This window comes from Panthera leo, chromosome B2, assembly GCF_018350215.1.
Source record: "Panthera leo isolate Ple1 chromosome B2, P.leo_Ple1_pat1.1, whole genome shotgun sequence".
NCBI lineage: Eukaryota > Metazoa > Chordata > Mammalia > Carnivora > Felidae > Panthera > Panthera leo.
Window position 1 is genome coordinate 43,028,952 of NC_056683.1, and position 20,160 is coordinate 43,049,111.

The 20,160-nt window shown below is 44.3% G+C and overlaps 1 protein-coding gene across 6 annotated transcripts in view; it reads left to right on the forward strand.

Annotated features, from left to right (window-relative positions):
• Nucleotides 1–20,160, forward strand: part of RUNX2 (RUNX family transcription factor 2) — a 259,424-nt gene that overhangs the window by 85,018 nt on the left and 154,246 nt on the right. For all 6 annotated transcript variants that reach the window (XM_042938947.1, XM_042938943.1, XM_042938945.1 and 3 more), the window contains exons 3-4: nucleotides 10,045–10,394; nucleotides 19,276–19,432. In XM_042938947.1, coding sequence (XP_042794881.1) covers nucleotides 10,045–10,394; nucleotides 19,276–19,432 — 507 coding nt within the window. The remainder of the gene's footprint in view (nucleotides 1–10,044; nucleotides 10,395–19,275; nucleotides 19,433–20,160) is intronic.

Below are 20,160 nucleotides of genomic sequence, written 5' to 3' on the forward strand. Positions count from 1 at the left end.
CGACCACCATAGCATAAGCGCTGAGATATTGATCCCTGAGCACTCAGGGCACAGCATGGGTCGAGGTGGCTGAAGCTATGCTCCCTTGCCTCCCAGCACGAGCCTCTCATTTCTTTATTCCAGTAGAACATACCCAATATTCTCTTTTCCTATGCGTTCTATAGCTAGGGTAGATACTTCAGGGCCAAATTGCCAAGTTGCAGAGCGTACCCAGTTTCAACTTTACTAACTGTTGCCAAACTATTATCCCAAATCTTTTCCCCCAATTCACGTTCCCAGTAAAATGTGAGACAGTTCCCAGTGCTCTACAGTCTCCTCAATATTCCACGTGGCAAGGCGGGGGATGGACTGAGATTGAGATGAGAATCAATGGAGGCAAGAAGACAAGTTAGGGGTCTACTGCAGTTGAGATTCAAGGTGGTAGAGGCCTGAATGAATGCAGTGGTGCTGGAGACGAAAAGAAAAGAGGTAGGAATCATAGTAAGGAAGTAGCATTAATAGACTTACAGACTAAAAGTGGAAAATGATGGAGAAGGTTAGTTTAGCCTAATACCCAAGTTTCTGCCTAAGCGGGGCATATTCATTCATTCAATCAGCTGATATACATATTGGTCACATACCATATGTTGGGCCTTATGGTAGCTGCAGGGGCTATCAAGGGCTGCCGTATTATAGCACACCAGGGGACTCTGTTCACATTGTGTGCACATAGAATAGACTAGGGATGGTATTTCTTGGACCTTTTCAGTGGTGTGCTTCCAGACTTCTTGTGAATCTGACACACAGAGTGCCTACCATTATGGAACTCGCAATCCTGTGCGTGGTGATACTATAACCTAAGATAAAGAAAAAAAATAGTGTCTCTGCTTGAAACAATAGCTGAGTATATTGGACACATCGGCGTTGAGGGATTTATGGATTAAATCTTCAGGTGGAAATTTCTGCGAGGCCATAGGACACGTTGGTCTGGAGCCCTTGCTCACAGTTTTATAGGGAGTTGGTTAAAAAGACGTCTCAGGGCACTTCCCATTCTGCAGCTCTACCCTCTCTTCTAAGATGTGCTGAGAAGAAATATGGTTCAAATATGGTCCTGTTGCTCTGCTCCTGGAAGGGAGTTCAAAGGGAAGAGACCAGTCTCCAATCCAATATAAACCTTCTGAAAGTTTTTTCTTTCGGTGGCTCCAAGTTGCATACACTCCAACTGAGAAGTTCAAAAAATTGAGCACCTAATTAAAATGATCAGGGCCACGTCGGTTTTTCACATAACACAACAGTTTCAAGGGTGAAGTGAATGAATTAAAACTAATTTTTCTTTCACATACGTCTGATACAAATTACTGATGAATTCTTTTGACTTTATTTAAAAATTGCTTTTAATGTCTATTTATTTTTGAGAGACAGAGTGCAAACAGGGGAGGAATGGAGAGAGAGGGAGACACAGAATCTGAAGCAGGCTCCAGGCTCTGAGCTATCAGCACAGAGCCCTACAGAAGTCTCGAACCCAAGAGCTACAAGATCATGACCTGAGCTGAAGTTGGACGCTTAACCGACTGAGCCACCTTGGCGCCCCTAGACTTTAATTTATTTAGATATATGCCTCCCTCCTTTCTTTCAGTGACAAGTGCAAAGCAACCTTCCAACTATTTTTCTTCTGGTTTTATAATTTTTAACACTGGCAGTAAGAAATAGTCTACAGAAAGTTTGGCTTTGAACTGAATGCTTTTGCCAGACCTTTGCCTGGAGGGAATTGTTACGATTGAGTTTATAAATGCTTGCAAAACAAAGTTAAAAATTGAAAGACTTAATACTTTGAATTTTCAAGGCTAACGCTAAGATGAGGTGTAGTTCTTATATAATATACTTCTAATCATTCTCTCCTTAGCAATATATTTTTTACAATTCAACTTTTATCAGAGATGCCTTTGAAAAAAGACATTTATTTTTGTGTGAACCAAATACTATCAGCATTAGAACAGCCAAGATTAAATCTTGAATGACAATATACAGTAAGTTGTATACCTCAAGTAGTTTCCATTTTTGCAGTCACGGGCACACCATAATAATACACTTCAACAATGAGCAATGGCAAGTGAAGCAAGTTAAAAACGGAAAACAGACTATCTTCAGTGAAACAACTCGATGCAACCCACATTTTCAGCAATCTTGGAGAAGAATGAGCTTCAAACTAAGCATATCAGATGAAGAGCTAGAACATTTCATCCACTTCTTTCTTATAGGACGATAATGGAACTGGTGTCACTCCCTAGGATTTTAGATTTGTGGATTAGCCATGTACGTATAAATCTGGACTAAATGTTGAGGCCAAAATCCTAACTAAGACTTGCTAGGAAGAGCCAAGTAAGGAGTTTGATTTGAAGGCATGCGAAAGATGTCTCTTTCAGAACACCTGAGAATCAACATGTGATGGTTAAGCCTCATACCTGGCCACCAGAAACTACAGAGGTTTTACTCAGGAGACGGAAATAAATATGTTCTCTGGGCAAAGATGTGAATTAACAGAAAGAGAACTGTATTGACAGAAGATAGAACACAAGCCAAATAAGCTTTGTGGGGTTTTTGTTGTTGTTGTTGTTGTTGCCTTACTTTTTTTTCCCACTCGGGTAAAGGTTTACTTTTGTAGTGGCACAAACAGAGATTCTCTCTTATAAAACTCTTGTAAAGATTTAATAATCCATTTAATTCATTACAAGGATCTAAGTAACTTAACACCATAGGTATACTTATGGAAATAAAAGATAATAGGGTTCTAAGTGCATTATGTTTTATATTTTATCTAAATAAAATATATTATTTAAACATATGTATTTAAATAACATATTTTATTTAAATAGAATTGGAGGTAGTTCTTCTAAAATGGAGTTGGAAGTTGGCAAGGAGAAATATTCGAAAGGCCCAGATCCAGGGTACCTGGGTGGCTCAGTTGGTTGAGTGTCTGACTCTTGATCTCAGTTCAGGTCTTGATCTCAGGGTCCTTGCATTGGGCTCCAAACTGAATGTGAAGCCTACTTAAAAACAAAGAAACAAACAAACAAAGGCCCAGATCCATTTTCACAGAGCAGGTAAAAAAGGATGAATTTGCACCTGAGAGACGGTAAGTTGATAACGGCACATCTAGGGAAGAAAAATGATCTGGAAGAAAAATAGTGCCTTACAGAAATGTGATTAAGGAACAGATCCTACCCCCCAAAAAAGATAATTCAGTGGAATCATTTGAGGTCAAAAGAGATAAAAGAATCATTGTGTATAGAACTTGATCATGGCTGGGGGGGGGGAAAGAAAGTATTTTCAGAGTATGAAATCCTCTGGGAGCCACACATTTGAGATGCTAACCTAAAGCTGGCCCTACCTAAGGACTGCAGCTGATGGCTCCAGGCTGGACTCTTGCTATTTTTTTCTCTTCTCTTTTTCCTACCTCTCTAGTTTTTAATTTGAATTTCTTACACTTTGCAAATGATCTTTGTACTTTGTGAGATAGACTGGAAATACTATGATTTGCATTTCTTTTTTTTTTTTTAATGTTTATTTATTTTTGAGACAGAGACAGAGCATGAGCAGGGGAGGGGCAGAGAGGGAGGGAGACACAGAATCTGAAGCAGGCTCCAGGCTCTGAGCTGGCAGCACAGAGCCCGACGCGGGGCTCGAACTCATGAACTGTGAGATCGTGACCTGAGCCGAAGTCGGACGCTTAACTGACTGAGCCACCCAGGTGCCCCTATGATTTGCATTTCTTACCCTGATGACAGGGTGTGGAAAAGGGACAAATGGTACAGGCCACCAACCCAAAGTCTAAACTGAAACTGGGCAGTGGGAACAGGATTGGACAGTCACCTTCCTCGGTGCCTTGAAGGTCATAGGCAAGCACGTCGAAAAAGAATGGTTATATTACCATGAAACCTGTAATTTTAAGGTGTTCCTAGATGTTTCATCACAGATCTCTGTGAACTTTACATACAATATTCCACTACTTTCACTACAGCCACTGAACAATTGCCAGCACCAAAATATCCAAGGGCTGATTCGGGAAAATTAGTTTTATTTCTCTGACCCCTGGGTAATAAATTAGACTCTTTTTTAGAAATTATGTTGGTCTCTTCCAGTGAATATGGTGTTGTTTTGTGGGTTGGTATTGTAATCAGATACAATACATGCTACTTTAGTCAATGACATTCCTGAAAAGCAATTAGACAGGTGCTCCATAAATGTGGTTCTGGAAGATCATGCGGCAAGGGTCAGCCTTTTTATGCCAATGCCGTACTCTCTTATAAATGCCCCAAAAGGGCCCGTGGGAATGCTAACTAGAACAACACGGGAAGATTGCTGATGCTAAGCCCTCCACTACAAACATTTCGACTGTTGTTACAGGCATGCGAGTTATTATAGGTCCACTGACAAAGGGAAAAAATTGAGTGAGCTTAAAACAGATCATATAGCATTTCACTATAAAAAATTAAAATGGAAAAATATGTCAGAAAGCTTTGGGATCACTTAAATTATTAAGCTAACTGTCTTAAAAGTCTATGTAGGACTTGTGAAAATATTATATACCAGAAAATTCTTGGTAAGCTCGTTTATGGTTCTTGTGTAATCATCTGTAAAACAGATGGACTAAGCCTCTTAAAGTCTTCACTAATTTTTTCATGTTCACGTTACATGGAGGTTCCTTTACTCTTTTCTCATCTGTGCGGTTTCTCATCTGCTCTGAAGGGCAATGGAAGATACCGATTTACAGACATGTGTAAGACAATGTTTCTTAAAGAGCTCGTGGAAAAGCACTAACTCCTCATTCTTTTCTCTCTGTTTTGCCACATGCAAAATTCTTAAGTGGAAAAAAATTAGTCTAATTGATGAACATTTTGTACAGAAAAGAATAAGTTAAAGAAAACCTTTTTCACTTGAAAAAAATCTAATCCAGACCTCATACATACTGCATATACGTTCTTTAATATGTACTCCTGTCCTCTGTCCAATTCCACCAGGGTGCTGCATCCCTTTTATTTTAGAATTGGTGAACGTCTTCTGCAAAAAAAAATAGGTATTAAATATTTTAGGTTTTGCAGGCCATACAATCTTTGCCACAACTACATAATTCTGCTGTTTTAGGTGAAAGCAGCTACAGACAGATACAAAAGCAGATGAATATAGCTGGGTTCCAATGCAACTTTATTTGTGGACACTGACATTTGAACTTCATATCATTTTCACATAATGTTATTCTTTTATTTTTCCCCAACTATTTGTCAATGCAAAAATCATTCATAACTTGTGGGTTATACAAAAATAGGTGTCAGGCCAGATTTGGCCTACAGGCTGTAGTATATAGTAAGACAATTCCTAGTCTAGCACAGGGCTGTTTTTTAAGGGCTGGGTAGCTTTCACTCAATCACAATCCAGAGGAAAGCTCTCTAATGATGGTTCTGTTTACAAAGTTTTCCCATATGACACATTCAAAACTTTATGGACCAACAATATGTCCATGATTTTCTATTGTATGTCTGAAAGATTGTCCCACTTTATTAGATGGTCCATTGAAAACCATTCGAAGATCTTGCAGTGACTTTTTTTACTTTTCATCATCAAGAAAAAGTATATTTAAAATAATGCATAAGGGTTATAAGATGAAGCCTGACTGTATGGAACATGGGCTCTGTTCCTGGTTTGGAGAATTCAGTTCTTTGACCAGATAAATAAGTTGACTGTTTCACATCTCATTGAGTTTGAAAAGTCAGAATTCGCAGGTGTTGTTACTAAAGAGTCACATTAAATATTGAAGGAGATGAAGGGGAAAAAGGTGCCTGTGTCTTCTCGAGTACCCACATTTTCAGAAAAAAAAAGTATGTTCTTTTGTATGCCATAACATACAACGGAAAACGTGAATATTTCTGAATAGGAACAGGAATCTAGTGAGTAACCCGCTCTGAATATTTTGGAGTAGAAGAAAATCTAAACCCAAGAGTGAGATCATGTGAACTATAGCAGAAAATACACATAAGAAAAATTTCATGGTTTTCCTATGGGCCTGCTATTACCAAGAGAGGTTCGGTTTAGGGGTCTGTAAAAATGTTTTCTTCCTTTAAGTATCATGCTCTGAGCCAAGACATCATGAGTTCCAGGCTCAGTCAGTTCCAGCTGAAAGTGTGAATGTTCAGCAAGAGGATATTTTTGAAAGGAGACTGAAAATCTGCTGTGCCAGATACCTGAAACGATGTTAGGGTATTCAGTGGAAAATTTCATTTCCACATTATAAATAACTGTAGGATATTTTAAGGGATCCAAGACTGGTAACTTCCAAGGGCTGCTTATATTAGTTCCACTGAAATGTGAAATGGAGGGAAGATGCCCAAAGAAGGCTATAAAGCTAAATTACCAGACATGATTAATTAAAATAAATAATTCACCATTGATTAAATTGCCCTTAAAATCCCCAGTCAGGGTACCCGACCACTGAGGCCTCCATATTTTACTACCCACCAAGTAAAACAAAGAAAGGAACGAACAGAGATGGAGAAAGAGAGGAAAATTCCCCAACATGATTACTTAAATTCAAACTGCCCTAGAGTCTTTTATTCAAAAAGCCCATCTGGTCGCCTCTATTTGAAATACCGGCTTAGCGTCTTCAAATGTTCTGGGAGTTCCCTACTCCATGGATTTCCGGGAGGAGGACAGCCCCAGAGAAGGCTGCATATCACCTATCATGGTAGTTAATGAATTTGTACCTCCCTTTGACTACGGAAATAATACAGTTCCTGTAACTTTCCCCCTCGAAACAAAAGTCAGACATCTCTATTAAGACAGTGGTACAACATGCCCCAAATAAAACCTTCCCGCTAAAGGCCAACCAAACCAAATCAAACCAAACGAAAATAAAGCTAGCAAGCCCGGGCGCGCGCGCGCGTGTGTACCGACGAGTGTCAGTGTGTGCCTGTGCGACAGTGTGTGTCCGAGTGTACGCGAGTGGGTGTGCAAGGTAGAGGAGAGTAATGGACGTACTCTGGTCTCTCTCTTTTCGGAGGGGTAACGGCCGCTAGCTGCTGGGGAAGACTGGACCCTGTGCGCGCACGCGGCGCGGCGGTGCCCAGGGTTAGAGCTCTCCCCTGTGACGGAAAAGATAATTAAAAATCGCACGCGCAGGAGACCGCTCAGTTCCTCGCTGCGCGTCCAGTTCAGCGCAAGAAGTGGGTTCTCTCGAACCCTCTCCGCGCCGGGGGTGGGGCCCGGAGGCCTTGTAGGCCAGGGGCGAGGAGTCGGTCAGGGAGGGGGTGTCATCGCGGGTGATGCAGAATGTGTCACCGGGCCGTGGGATGGCCGAGGAGGCGGGAGGGGCGCGGCGAGGAGGCTCGCGTCTGTTGGGGGGATTTGGGGGAGAGGCGGGAACGTGGAGAGAAAACCGCGCACGAGGGAGGCGTGGAATAGTGAATGGAGGAAGAGAAGGTAACAATGCAGCCCCGGAGAGGAAGGGAGGAGCAGCGTCCCCTGAACCCCGTCCTTATCCCCGGGAGGGCCCACGCCTAACCGACCACCTCGAGCCCCCCACCTCCGCTCCAGCTGTTGGAGGCCCCTCTATCGCCGGCGCATCTCTTTAAAGGGCAATCCTCGTGTCCCAGACACATTACGAGAGCCCTCCACGTTCCCTTTGCTCTTGAACTGGGCTCCACAGTCCGTGATGGGCACCAGGTCCCCTCTTGAGTGCCCACACGCCCTCGAAGCCCTGCCAGGCCCCTTCAAAGGCGCAGACCCCGTGCTCCCGCTCAGCAAGTGGACGCAAGGCTTTAAAAACCGGGAGAGAGGGTCGTGGCAGGTCGCTACCAGGGTGACATAGGCGTTTGCGCTGAGTGAGCAGTAAAAACGTCAATTAATGGGCACGTGAATTGTTTTAAATCAGATGGGGTTGGGGGGGGGGGAAGAGTAATGACTCAACCGTCTTTCTTCCTTAATACTCAAGAGAGGGAAGCGTTATCATTTTTCATTTATTTTGTAAAATCACTTATTGTGGCGTCAGCTACCCTATTACGAATCTTTGAAACTTTGGCAACTAGGACTGTTTTTGCAAACACGTTTTCAGGCTTTGGGAGGTTTAAAGGAGTTTGACAGTAAGCAAGGAACGTAGCAATACACAACCAGGAGGGGAAATGGCCCTCTGTCCCCTTTTTGGGGGTGCAAGAGCCTCAAGCGGATTTCCCGGCTTCCGCGGGCGCCGCACATTGTTCTATTTGTTTTGAAGGTTCTGAGTTTGAGGCTGGTCGGAGACACCCACGTGCTTCTGACTCTCATCAGCGTAATGATCGCCTTAGCCAGAGTCGTGTCTATATAAACCACAAAAACCTAATCATTAGAAATCCCAGCCTCCAAAAACCACATTTTAGGTAAAACTGCCGCTTTTTTTCCGTGCTCCTTCATCCTCTCGACCGCAACTTTTTGGGGGATCCAAAGTCGCTTTTTTAACCCACATTGGGAAATAAATACATAAATAAATAGCCAATGAAGCATTTTGGATATTTTATTTTGTATTTTTATCTTTTGCCCCCCCCCCCCCCCCGGGAGTGGTGGGGAAGAAAGTTAAGGCGTTAGTCTTAGTTTTAGATGCAGAATAGACTTAATAAAAAATTGCAATTTACGGAAAACTGCTGGGGTTTTTCCCCAGCAAGGTTTTTGCAACTTATTTTAATCATCCAACTGACAGTTTTCCAGTCGTTAAAAATAAACCTCATCCTTGTTCTCTAGGAACGACAAGTTTGAATATAGAAGGAAAAAGTGTCCAGCCACGCACTTGAGTTTCTAAAAACTATTTGACAAGTGTCCCCTCCACCCCAATTTTCTGTGTCACTTAAGACTAAAAGGCACCCAAACCCTGCAAAATCATTTTTTCCCTGGGAGCCGCTCCGGCAGAGGTGGGGGGTGGGGTGGGGGAAGGGTGAAGAGTGCCGAGAAGTCAGCACAGACGCTCAAGAATTTTCCTTCCTCCTCTCCTGAAGTTACAACGAAAAATAACGACAGTCAGTTCAGCCGGCCGCTCTGGCGTCTCCGCTTCAACTTCGTGCGACCAAGAGGGGGTTCCTGGTCCTGGGTCGGGGGAGAAGCTAGAGGACGCGATCAGGCGAGATTCCCCTCAACCAGGGCCGCCTCTCCGGCTTCGGAAGCTGCGCGCTGCGTACGGGGGCTCCTGCTCTTCGCCGGCGGGCGGCGGCAGCGGCTGCGATTCGCAGGCTCGAGATCCGTTGCCCCGAGATCCGCTGCCCGCGACTTACCTCCTGGCACCTCGACGAGCGAGGGTCAGGGGAGCTTTGCAAATAGCAGGAGCGAGTGGATGGATGCAAGGAGGTGGCCGTAAGAAGGCCAGAAGAGGAAAAAGGAAAGGAAGGAGACGAGCCGGGGAGCCGGGGTGGCAGCCGCCGCGGGAGGAATCTGAGCGTGCGGCCGGCGCGGGGGGAGCGGAGGCCGCCGCGGAGGAGGCGGCGGCGGCAGCAGCGCGGGAGGGCGGGCGGGCGGCGGCGGCGGCGGCGCGGACGCCTGCAGCTGGGTAGCTGCGCGCGCGGCGCGGCAGTGGCGGGGAGCGCGCGGCTATGCTTGCCCCGGGGCTGGACTACTGAATCCACTCCGTTCCACCGCTGGACTCGACCTGGGAGGGGGCGCCAGCGCACCCAGGACGCGGTGCCCCAAGGGACCCCACTCCACGCTGCAAACTGAAGCCCCCTGCCTCCCCAGGCCACACACATCCCCGCGCCCTTTCTCAGCTGCCACCGCGGGCGTTCCAAAAGCTCCGGCAAGATCTGCACCTCCCGGGTCTCCCAACCCGCCAACCCGACTGCTCTGCATCGCCACCGCTGGCCCTCGTCAGACTCCTCCCGGCAGTCGGCTTCATCGAACTTGATTTCTCACCTCCTCGGCCCCATCACCTCCATCATCCCCTTTCCCCCCGTCTCGCCTCCACCCCCCCAATTTCCTCCTCCTCGCCCCTCATTTCCACCCTCCTCCCCCTCCCCCGGCCACTTCGCTAACTTGTGGCTGTTGTGATGCGTATTCCCGTAGATCCGAGCACCAGCCGGCGCTTCAGCCCTCCCTCCAGCAGCCTGCAGCCCGGCAAGATGAGCGACGTGAGCCCGGTGGTGGCTGCGCAACAGCAGCAGCAGCAGCAGCAGCAGCAACAGCAACAGCAGCAGCAGCAGCAACAGCAGCAGGAGGCGGCGGCGGCGGCGGCGGCGGCGGCGGCAGCGGCGGCCGCCGTGCCCCGGTTGCGGCCGCCGCACGACAACCGCACCATGGTGGAGATCATCGCTGACCACCCGGCCGAGCTCGTCCGCACCGACAGCCCCAACTTCCTGTGCTCTGTGCTGCCCTCGCACTGGCGATGCAACAAGACCCTGCCCGTGGCCTTCAAGGTAAGCTGCGGCCACCCCCCGCCCCCGGCCGAGCGCCGCGGGACCTGCCGGCCGGCGTCCCCATACCCGCGGGTCCCGGGTCCCGGACAGCCTCTGAGTCCTCCTACCTTGGTGGCTCTGACCAGAGAGACCCCCGACTGGCTCTCCTCCTCCGGATCCCTCGGCGGGCTCCGGGCGCATGACCCCGCTCAGATCCTTCCCTCACCCACCTGTGCCGGCAGCCACCACCTTGGCCCTTGACCCCCTTATCCTTTCATTACCCCTCGTTCTAACCCACTCCTCTGAGCCGTCTCCCCTCCTCGTAGGAGCCCCTAGGTGCCCACTCTTGGCGCCGCCACCCCGGCTTATTCCACCCCGCCCCCATTCCCCAGGGGTGAGTAGCCCCGGCCTCCTCCCACGGGACTCCCGAGTCCACCGCGCTGGGCAGCCCACCCTCCCGACACCACGGGCTGCCCGCGCCGCCCTCCCCGGGGTCCCGCGCGCCACTACCCTGTCCTGTCCCAGCCGGACGCCCCTCCGCCCGGCTTGGCGCCCCCTTCTCTAACCCGCGTGAGCCTCAGCGGCCGCGGCCCCTCCCGGACTCGTGGGCCAGTGTTCGTGGGGTGCCGGCGCCGGGCGTTCGCGTCCGGGGCGGGGCGCCGGGTGCCGGCTGCAGCGCGTGGGCCGCATGACCGGTGTCCAAGAGGGTCCCTGGCGAACCTAGGGACTCTGGGAGCGAGTGAGGGGGAGGCAGGACGGGGGGCGTTTGCTCGGCTCGCAGACCCGCGCCAGTTCCCGTTACCGGGAGGAAGGCGGGGCCGCCAGGGTCGCCGCGCGCCCCGAGGCGGGAGAGCCCCGGAGTCCCGCGCGCTGGACCCTCGAGTGCGGGGAGGAGGCCAATGGAGGGGGCGGGGGCTCGGGCCGCCTCTGGGAGTCTGGACCCAGCTCCCCGCCTCGCCCCACCTGGGAGGGATGAGGGAAACCCGTGAAATGCCTTTGGCTCGCTCGCTTGGAAAACGGAGGTGAAAGTTTGCGGATTTCTCTTACTGGTACTTTTAAAGGACCTAAATCTCAAAGGGCCCTTCTGTTTCTGAAAGGTCGTGGGAGGCTCCGGCGGGTGGCCAGGGCGCGGAGGAGCGACCCCCGAGGCCTGAGAGCGCTCCCGGGGCGCCCGCGGCCTCCTCCGCCCGCCCCGCCGACCCGTTAGTTGGAGGGCGGGTGTCTGCAGCCGGAGCGGCAGGCAGCGGCTAGGCAGGTTGAGGGTGCAGGGTCCGAAGCCTCTCGCAGCGGTCGGATGGTGTTCCGTGAGGCGGTCTAGGTTTCCCGGGACGGCCTTCGCCAGGGGGAGACGCGGAGCCCCCAGGGCCCGGCACGCACCGGGTTGATGGGGAAACGGTGAAACCGGGCAGTCCACACTCGCGGGACTGGACGCCCGAGATGGAGGGGGCGGTGAGCCAGACAGGGAGGAGAGCACTCCCAGGAAGACGCTTCCGGCCCTGTCTAGCCTCTGAACTTGTGAAGGTGGGCCTGGGTCCCTGGGTTTTGGGATCTGTGGAGATCAGGGTAAGCAAGGCCTGGGGGGCCGGGGGTAGTGAGGAATCGTGCCAGCCCCGCCACTGTGCACCCTGGGGCCAAACTCCCACAGGCCACTGGCAGTTCCCAGTTGTGGATCACCCCCCTCCCGCCGCCGCCCCACGCACCAATTCAGATTCCGTGTGTGGGTGGGGTGGAAAGGAAGAGGAGTCCAGGTCAATTAGAGCTGGTTATCTAGATGGGTCTTACATCAGAACAGAAATCAGAATGAATTGTTAAGGAAAGGGGATGTTGCATTCTGGGGCAAGTTTCATTTTGCAGTTGGTTCAAGAAATTGTGTGTGTGTGTTTACCGTTCCTTTTCTCCCTTTATAAACCACCCATTTTGTAGGTTAATGTTTTCCTCCTTGAAATATGAAAAGCTCAGAATGTATGTGAATTGTAGAAATTCGAATTTCCATAACAAGAGATGTCTTTTACAACATTCATCGTCCACAGGCCCAGAATGTTCTAATTCGCCTTAAGCGAAGAGTGGAAATTTGTTTCCACCTCCCCCCCCCCCCCCCCCCCCCCCCGCCAAACCCCTAAAAACACAAACAAAAAACCTGGATGAAAACAGCAACTACAAATAAGTAGATATTTTGTCCCCAAATGCCACGTCAGGCATTCAAAATCATGATATATGAAAATAGATGGGTAGGTACTTACATTTTAAAAAATATCGTTTAGGTGTTAGGGTATTCTACATTCCGTTCTTTCTGCTAAACATGTTCAATGTATAATTGTTTTGAACTATTTTCCTACATTTATGGTCCTGAGTTGATTTTGAGCCTTGGTATTTTGGATAGAAATGATCTTCTTGGTAGAACGCAATGAATTTGCATGGAACTTGACAGAATGCAATGTCCTTTGAGCTATTCTCAGATATTTTGGTTATTTTTAGGTTTTCTCATTACCACCCTTTAAAAATGATTTTGAAAATAAATTGTTTTCTTTGCTACTAATCATCCTATTGTTAATTACAGAGCAGTTTTACTTCTGACCTGTAAGCAAAACCATAGATTATACATGACCATATTAAATTGAGTATTTTAATTCGTATTGACTGAAAAATAAATTGAGTTAACTTAAAACATAATTCGCTGTGTTCTCCAACCTCCATACCTGTATTTAACAAAATTTAGACAGAGGGTGATATCTGAGATCCACTCAGTATATAAGTTTTGTCTCTGCTGAGAAAGATGTGTAGAGATTTGGAACATCCAGATTTTGACATTTTTTATTGTTTTCATCCGAATGTTAGTAAAAACGATCTCCCTTTACCTTTCTTTTGAGATAAAAGCCTGAGATCAGTAGACTTTCTACACCCTTGTAACGTAATCAAATACATCTGCAATGAAGAAATAATATGAAGAAGTCTCAGTTTTAAAAGTGGTGACCGCAATTTGGCTATCATATTTAGCGCTGTGTACAAAGTTATTGTGTTGTTGGGTGGATAGTAGGTAGGTAAACATACCTAAAAAACACATACAGAACTTAATTGTTGAGAAATCTGGTATTCCAATTAATATATATATTGAGCCCATAGTTTATATCCGTGACACTGAACTCAGCACTATAGAGAATCAGAAATGAGTTCAGTACATGGGATTTTGATGTGTTAATTTAAAATGATGCTTCAAAATGATATTGACAGTGTATTATATTAAGACATAAGTAACATATTAGTGTCGTTCATCTGATCTTGTTTTGGGATTATACAAGAATACTTAATGATTTGTTTATATGCAGCACGTAAAACTGCAAAGACACCTAGTATGTTTTAAAATATGCAAAGCTGTTTATTCGCATTATATTTTTAACAAAGTTCTGCAGTTTTGTAATGTTCAGTCCTTCCAGGTGTCAAGGAAATGGAAATAAATATTTTTAACATTTCTTTCAGGTGTATCTCACTGAACGCTTAAAATAGTTAAGGGATACTATTAGAGGATCCCATGCCCTTTCTGTCCTAGATAATTCTAGCGACCAAAAAAAGAAAAAAAGAAAAAAAAAGTTTGCAAATTCAGTTCGTTAGCTAATGGTCTGGTAGAAATAGTGGCGAGAACATGTCAGCCTTATATCCAGTAGCACCCTTACAGTCAGAGGTCTGTCAGCATTTCCACCATGAAGCCTGGTGTTCAGGGTTTATAACTCAGTTGCTTTAAATAGCTTCAAGCTGAAACACTATGCAGAAATTTTAAGTCCAGATGTATATTTTAAAACTAAAAATGGTGCAAGGCTATTGTGCTGTTTTAAGTTAGGGAACACTGGACTGTGTACTTACCAGTATCATATGTTTTTCTGGCAACGTTAAAGAAAGAAAACACATTTTTAGTTATATGATCTATTGCTCATAGTTAATTCTATATGTTTAATGATACCTTTCAGTATTTGTCATAAGTAGAGTTTCAAAATGACGGAGCAATTTCTATTTGAAAATAATTTTTTTCAACATCATTGGCCATTTTTCCTCTTCAAAAACAAGTATGCAACTAATAAATATTTGACATTAGGGAGTTGTATTTTCCTAAGGTATATAATGATTAGGCTTTCTGTTTGTGTCTTTATGAATGTGATTATACCTAAACAAAGGAGAACAGATTATTAAATCTTTTAAAACGTGGTTAAGTCAACTATGCATTATTAAGTAGAATTATGTAAATTATGATAGATTTCAAGTTGTGTGAGGACAGATGCATTTCTTGTGTTCTGCCTTTAGATGCAATATGAATTGAAGTTTAAAATTTTAGGACTGAATATATAAAAGGTAACTGAAACAAATAATTTTAGGAGGAAAATACATTTTTAAAAAATTTAAAGGAAACTTCTCTTTGGAAACAGGCATGGTTAAGATATCTTTCATTATTTTCTCTCCTTTAGCATTGCTGTTTGTCTCCTTTGAAAATGCCAGAACATTCATTGTTAGATGATCTAAACCAGTTTGAAACATGGCACATAAATTCCTAGCTTATACTGATATAATTTCCATCAAATTTTTCTTTGACATATATTTTTTAAGTTATGAAATGGTATTTTATATTGCATTTATTTTTTCTCTGCAATTCAGTCAGGTTTTCCTGAATTCTAGGTTAAATTCTAAATATTCATTATAACATTTGTGAAACGTTTTACTAGTTTAAAGTTATCTTTAAATAATTGCCATAAGAATTAAAGTTTTCCATTTTGCAATTGCTCCCTAACAGCTTTTGATTCCAAAGAAAGATTTTATCAGACTTTATCTTGAAAAATAATTATATTTCAATTTTGCTGCAGGGACAATGTGCCAAATGATATTGGTCTGTTAAGAGCAATTGATTGGTTAAAACTAGACTTCTGTCCATGGAAATGTCATAGGCAATTTTAATTTCCATGCAAAAATACCACAAAAACAATTTTAAGGGCCTGAGGTAATTCTCTATTGCTGCTTTTTTAGGGTAATTCACAGATTTAGTCATAAGGAGTCTCATCTAAAATTTCAGTAGCTTCTAGAGTTAAGTATCCTTTTACTTTATTTTGTACCAGCTTCGTATCATATGGTTTAAGTGCTAGTTATAGTGAGGTGTGCTAAATAAAGGAACTTTTTTCTCTGTTCTAAAATGTCAGGACACAAAATTACTTCCCTCTTCCCCCTGAAGTTTCTTGAATTTGTAGACTTTATATTTTAAAAACATCCAGAAATGTAATTGTCAAGATTTCATCACAAACTGTTCTTTGCAGAACGGATCTTTTGTGTTGGGTAGTATGGAAACAAATTTTAATGTGTGCTTACTCCTAACTAGTTAAAGAGCGATTTTTGACTGCTCTCTACCCCTTAAAATGTTTTCCATTGCTTGGGTTTGGTACAGATGAATGTGTAAAAATTTCTTGATTCTTTTGGTTTTCTTTTAGATAAACACAGTTGAGAATCTCTGAGGGAAACTTTTTAGCTTCAGAGATCTACTTTTTTTTTTTAAACCTCTGACATATAATTATACTTCTGATTGATATAAAGTCAAATACAGTACTCCCTCCCTCTTTTCTTTCCTCAGAAAAACATTAGGCATCAGATTTGGTAGAGTGAATCGTAGAAAAACCCCCAATATATTTAGCCATTAAAACAGAGTTCAGCCATAACAGGAAAAGTTGTCACCACATTGTTGTGAGCATTTCATTTTTAGGCCAAGTTCTAAGCCTCATAGAAGACTCACACAATCTGTGATTACCTTTTTGTTTTGTTATTAAGTGGAATACGTAAAACATACCAATATTTAACGTGGTCATTATTTTGCTTAAGCAAAGAAAAGTGGATTTGTGTATTTCACTCTTAGGGATCTTTTCTTTCATATTTTTCCATATTGAATCAATTTTCCTTTTCTTCTAAGTAAAAAAAAGTCCATTATGTTAAAAATATGCAGTAAAATAATAATGTCCCAGAACTCTTGAAAATCTTTATATTGGGGCAGATTTCTTTCTTTCTTTTTTTTTTAAATTTAGCCAGACAGAAGTGAAACCCATCAGCAGCCATCTTCTATCTCTGAACAACACCAAAAACAAAAAAAAAAACCCAAAAAACCAAACACAAAACACAAAACAAACATTTCAGGACATGAAGTAGAGAATTACATGTCCAATTGAATGCTTTCGGGATGCTTATAAGTGAAAGCCCATGTTTAGCACACAGCAGACTTGGAACTGAAGTTAGCCTCCTCATTTTACAAAAAGAACATCATTACAATTACACTCTACTTATATGGTATATTCTATATTATGTAGACTTAACAATATTATTTCTAATTTATATTGGAAAACTGTGGTTCCTGGAGATGAAATTATTTGTGTGACATCATAGCAGATGTATAAGAGAGGTGAGAAAAAAGAGGGCCTCTTGATTTCAGGTGTTCATTTTTTTCCGAGCAGTACAAACCTTTCTGCCTTCGTTAGTATGCTTACTGGTTCCATATTTACTTTGACATCAAAAGCCACACAGCAGGTGCTAAAACGCGATATGCTGAGTGTAAAAAATGTCAAACTTTCAGATGAATACTGGCCAAACATGATCAGTTGTTTCAGTGTCTTTAAATGTTCACATTTTTGGCCTTGGGAATTCAAAAAAATTGAAAAGCATATTGTGTCCAGTAGGAGTACAGCATTACCTCTATTCCATAGCCCCTTGAGACATTAGATCAAGGGTGCAAGGAGGAAATCATGTCCTCGAGGGACTGGCCCCTGACCTGGGAGATTTCTCAGACTGAACAGAGTAACCAGGAGGATAGTCAGCAATTCCCTCTTCTCTAGGACAGAAAAAGTTGTCAGAAAACTAGTTTGATTGCAAGAGCGTGTTGCTGTTACTGGGAGATGCTGACTCAGCCTTTAACTGGTTCTCTCTCTTAAGAGTGTTAGCTGGGAGCCTCACAGACTATTTGCTGTGGGAGGTGGTGCCCTTCATGGAGCTCTTTTATCAGTTTCTTTCAAAAGAATTTACCAGACACTTACTATGTGCCAGGTAATGTTGGGGCACTGGGCATTTGGTGGTGAGCAAGACTGATGAAGGCCCTTCCCTCATGTAGTTTCCAGTGTATAATCTGGTTTCCTAGGAGTGAGTCTCACAGCTTTGGTCTAGTATATCACAAGGATTAGGTAGATCACTAATATATGTACGTGGAAATGAGGATCATTTGAGGGCAGCGGGGTGCTGTGGAAGTGGGCTGTAGAGGGAAGGCTATAGGATTTTAAGCTGAATAACGAAGTGTTAAAGAGGGAATGGAATTGAGAAACAGCCTAAGAGAAAAGCAAGGGCAAAAAAAAAATATATATATATCTATATCTATATCTATATATATATATATAGATATAGATATATAGATATTGACAACTTTTTTGCATGGTTGGTTGTTTGCCTGGCCAGAATAGAGGCTGTGTAGGAGAGGAGGACTGGGATGGGGGTCATGGGTGGGGAGAACTCAGCCCTGAAGCGTAGTTATGGTGTCTGTTTTATCACACTATAAAAAAGTTGCTTTAATGAGAGTATTTACAAATTGCATTGGGAGCATGGAATTAAATGCTTAGGTTTGCCTTGTGGAAATCTCGACAAAGGAGAGGGCCAGCACTAGGCGCAGAAGGGTCAGTGGGATATTTGCCAGACAGGCGAGGGCACACGGGTGTTATTATCAGAGGCTGGTGGGCTACCTTAGCTGGAGCCATTGCCTAGTAACCACCAGGGCATCTGGAAGCTGAATGAGGAAGAGGCGGAAATAATCTGAATGTAGGATCCTGGAAGTTAGTGGAGAGAAAGGATATTATCGAGGGGCAGGGGGTGGGTAATGGATCAAGAATAGTGTGTTTATGTGACAGTGCAGCCTGTGCAGCCTGTCTCCCCCAGCGGCATTCCCTTACCAGGCTTCTTGTTAAACAGGGGCGCCCGTTTGCGAGTCAGCTGACCTTGGTTGCCAGTGTGATCCCTAGCCCTGGAGCGGTGCAAATGTTTATTGACCTCAAAGACCGATTGTCTGGATCCTTCCTTGACTGAGTTCATGTGTTGCAGGTTAGCTGTTGAAGGTGAAGGAGGCATCTGTGTCATTCCAAAATGGCAGATGGGACAAGACAGAATCAAGTTTGGCCAAGGGTGTATTTTGGATCTGTACCACTCATTTGTCAGTGACCGTTTTCGTCCTCGTTACGTACCTTTTATTCTGCACCTAGACTTTAAGTTTCTTGATGGCTTTGTCTGTATCTAACCCCGGAGTGGGCATTCAGTAATTATTTGCAGTGTGATTAAAAGCTGAATATGTAGCCCAAAGTAGGGAGATGAAACGTAGTGCTGGATACCCCACCATATTTAGGCTTCCATATAGCCGGGAACTCTGAGATTTCATCCGAATGTCTTCTCCTGTAGAGCTGACCAGACTTTCTTTTTTTAGCCTGTGATCTGGATGAGACCACACGTCGGGGCGCTCCAGGCTGCAGACAGGCGGTGCCTTAATATGTACGCTGCAATCTGCAGATGGGGCATCAGCCTTCATTCTGTGGCATAATTCCTATGGACAACCTAACATGGGGATTTAATAAAAATGTACATGTATTCTGTGAAGAATCCAGCAACAAATGAAGGAAACTTTTGCTGCCTTTGAAATGGGTGGACCCTGAAACGTTGGTCTGTTTGAAGTGGCATCCTGACCCGTATGCAGATGCTTCATTCCTGTCTGCCATTACTGGACTGGAGCACTAAATCCTGATAAGACACATCATTTACAGTGGGAATATAGTCTCAACATCATTTACACTGGGAATATAGTCTCAGTTTCGAAGCTTTTCTGATGTGCCATTATTGCCGCTGTGTTTCCTGTTTTATGTAGGTGGTGGCCCTGGGAGAGGTACCAGATGGAACTGTGGTTACGGTCATGGCGGGCAACGACGAAAATTATTCTGCCGAGCTCCGAAATGCCTCTGCTGTTATGAAAAACCAAGTAGCGAGGTTCAACGATCTGAGATTTGTGGGCCGGAGTGGAAGAGGTAGGTCTCTGGTTTTTAATATTGATAGTGGAATAAACATATTAGGATCTTCTGAGGAAATGTAGGCTAGTGTGTATACAAATCAGCACCTTCTTCTGCTGAATAGAATTACTGAAGGTTTTATTTAAGTATGTCCAGATGAAGTTGAGTGTGTTTTTGAGTACTCAGGCCTTTTTCATTTGTTTTATGATATTGAAAATTCAAACAGTGTTTTCAGAAAAACTGGTCCCTAATTCCACTGGGCGTGAGCACATTAGGTGGAGAGAACAGTTGGAGGTTTAAGTTCTGAATTATGAGATGCCAAATGGCTGAATAAATTGAGTGGCAGAGAAGAAAGAAAAAAGAATGCGATGGATCAATTTCCTGATAGTATCAATTTTGTTGTAAGTCGTAGCTAGGACAGCCGGCCTAATGTTCTTCACTTATCTATCACGTTACCTCCCTATGATTTAACTTACTCTTGTAATAAGATTCTATTTAAAAAACATCATAGTTTTTTACAGAAGTCTGTACAGAATGATGTGTTACGCATGCTAGAATGACTGTATAGAGTTGCCCAGACACATGAGTGATTAAGACTCTAAATAATTCCCACATTATTTGAGGGTCTCCCCCAGCCGCATCCATACTCGAATATTGGGAGTCCTTAAAAAGATCATAAAATAGAAAACAATTTCTTTTAGGATTCTCATAGCTGTTTCATAGGGGGATTAATGTTTTAGAAAATA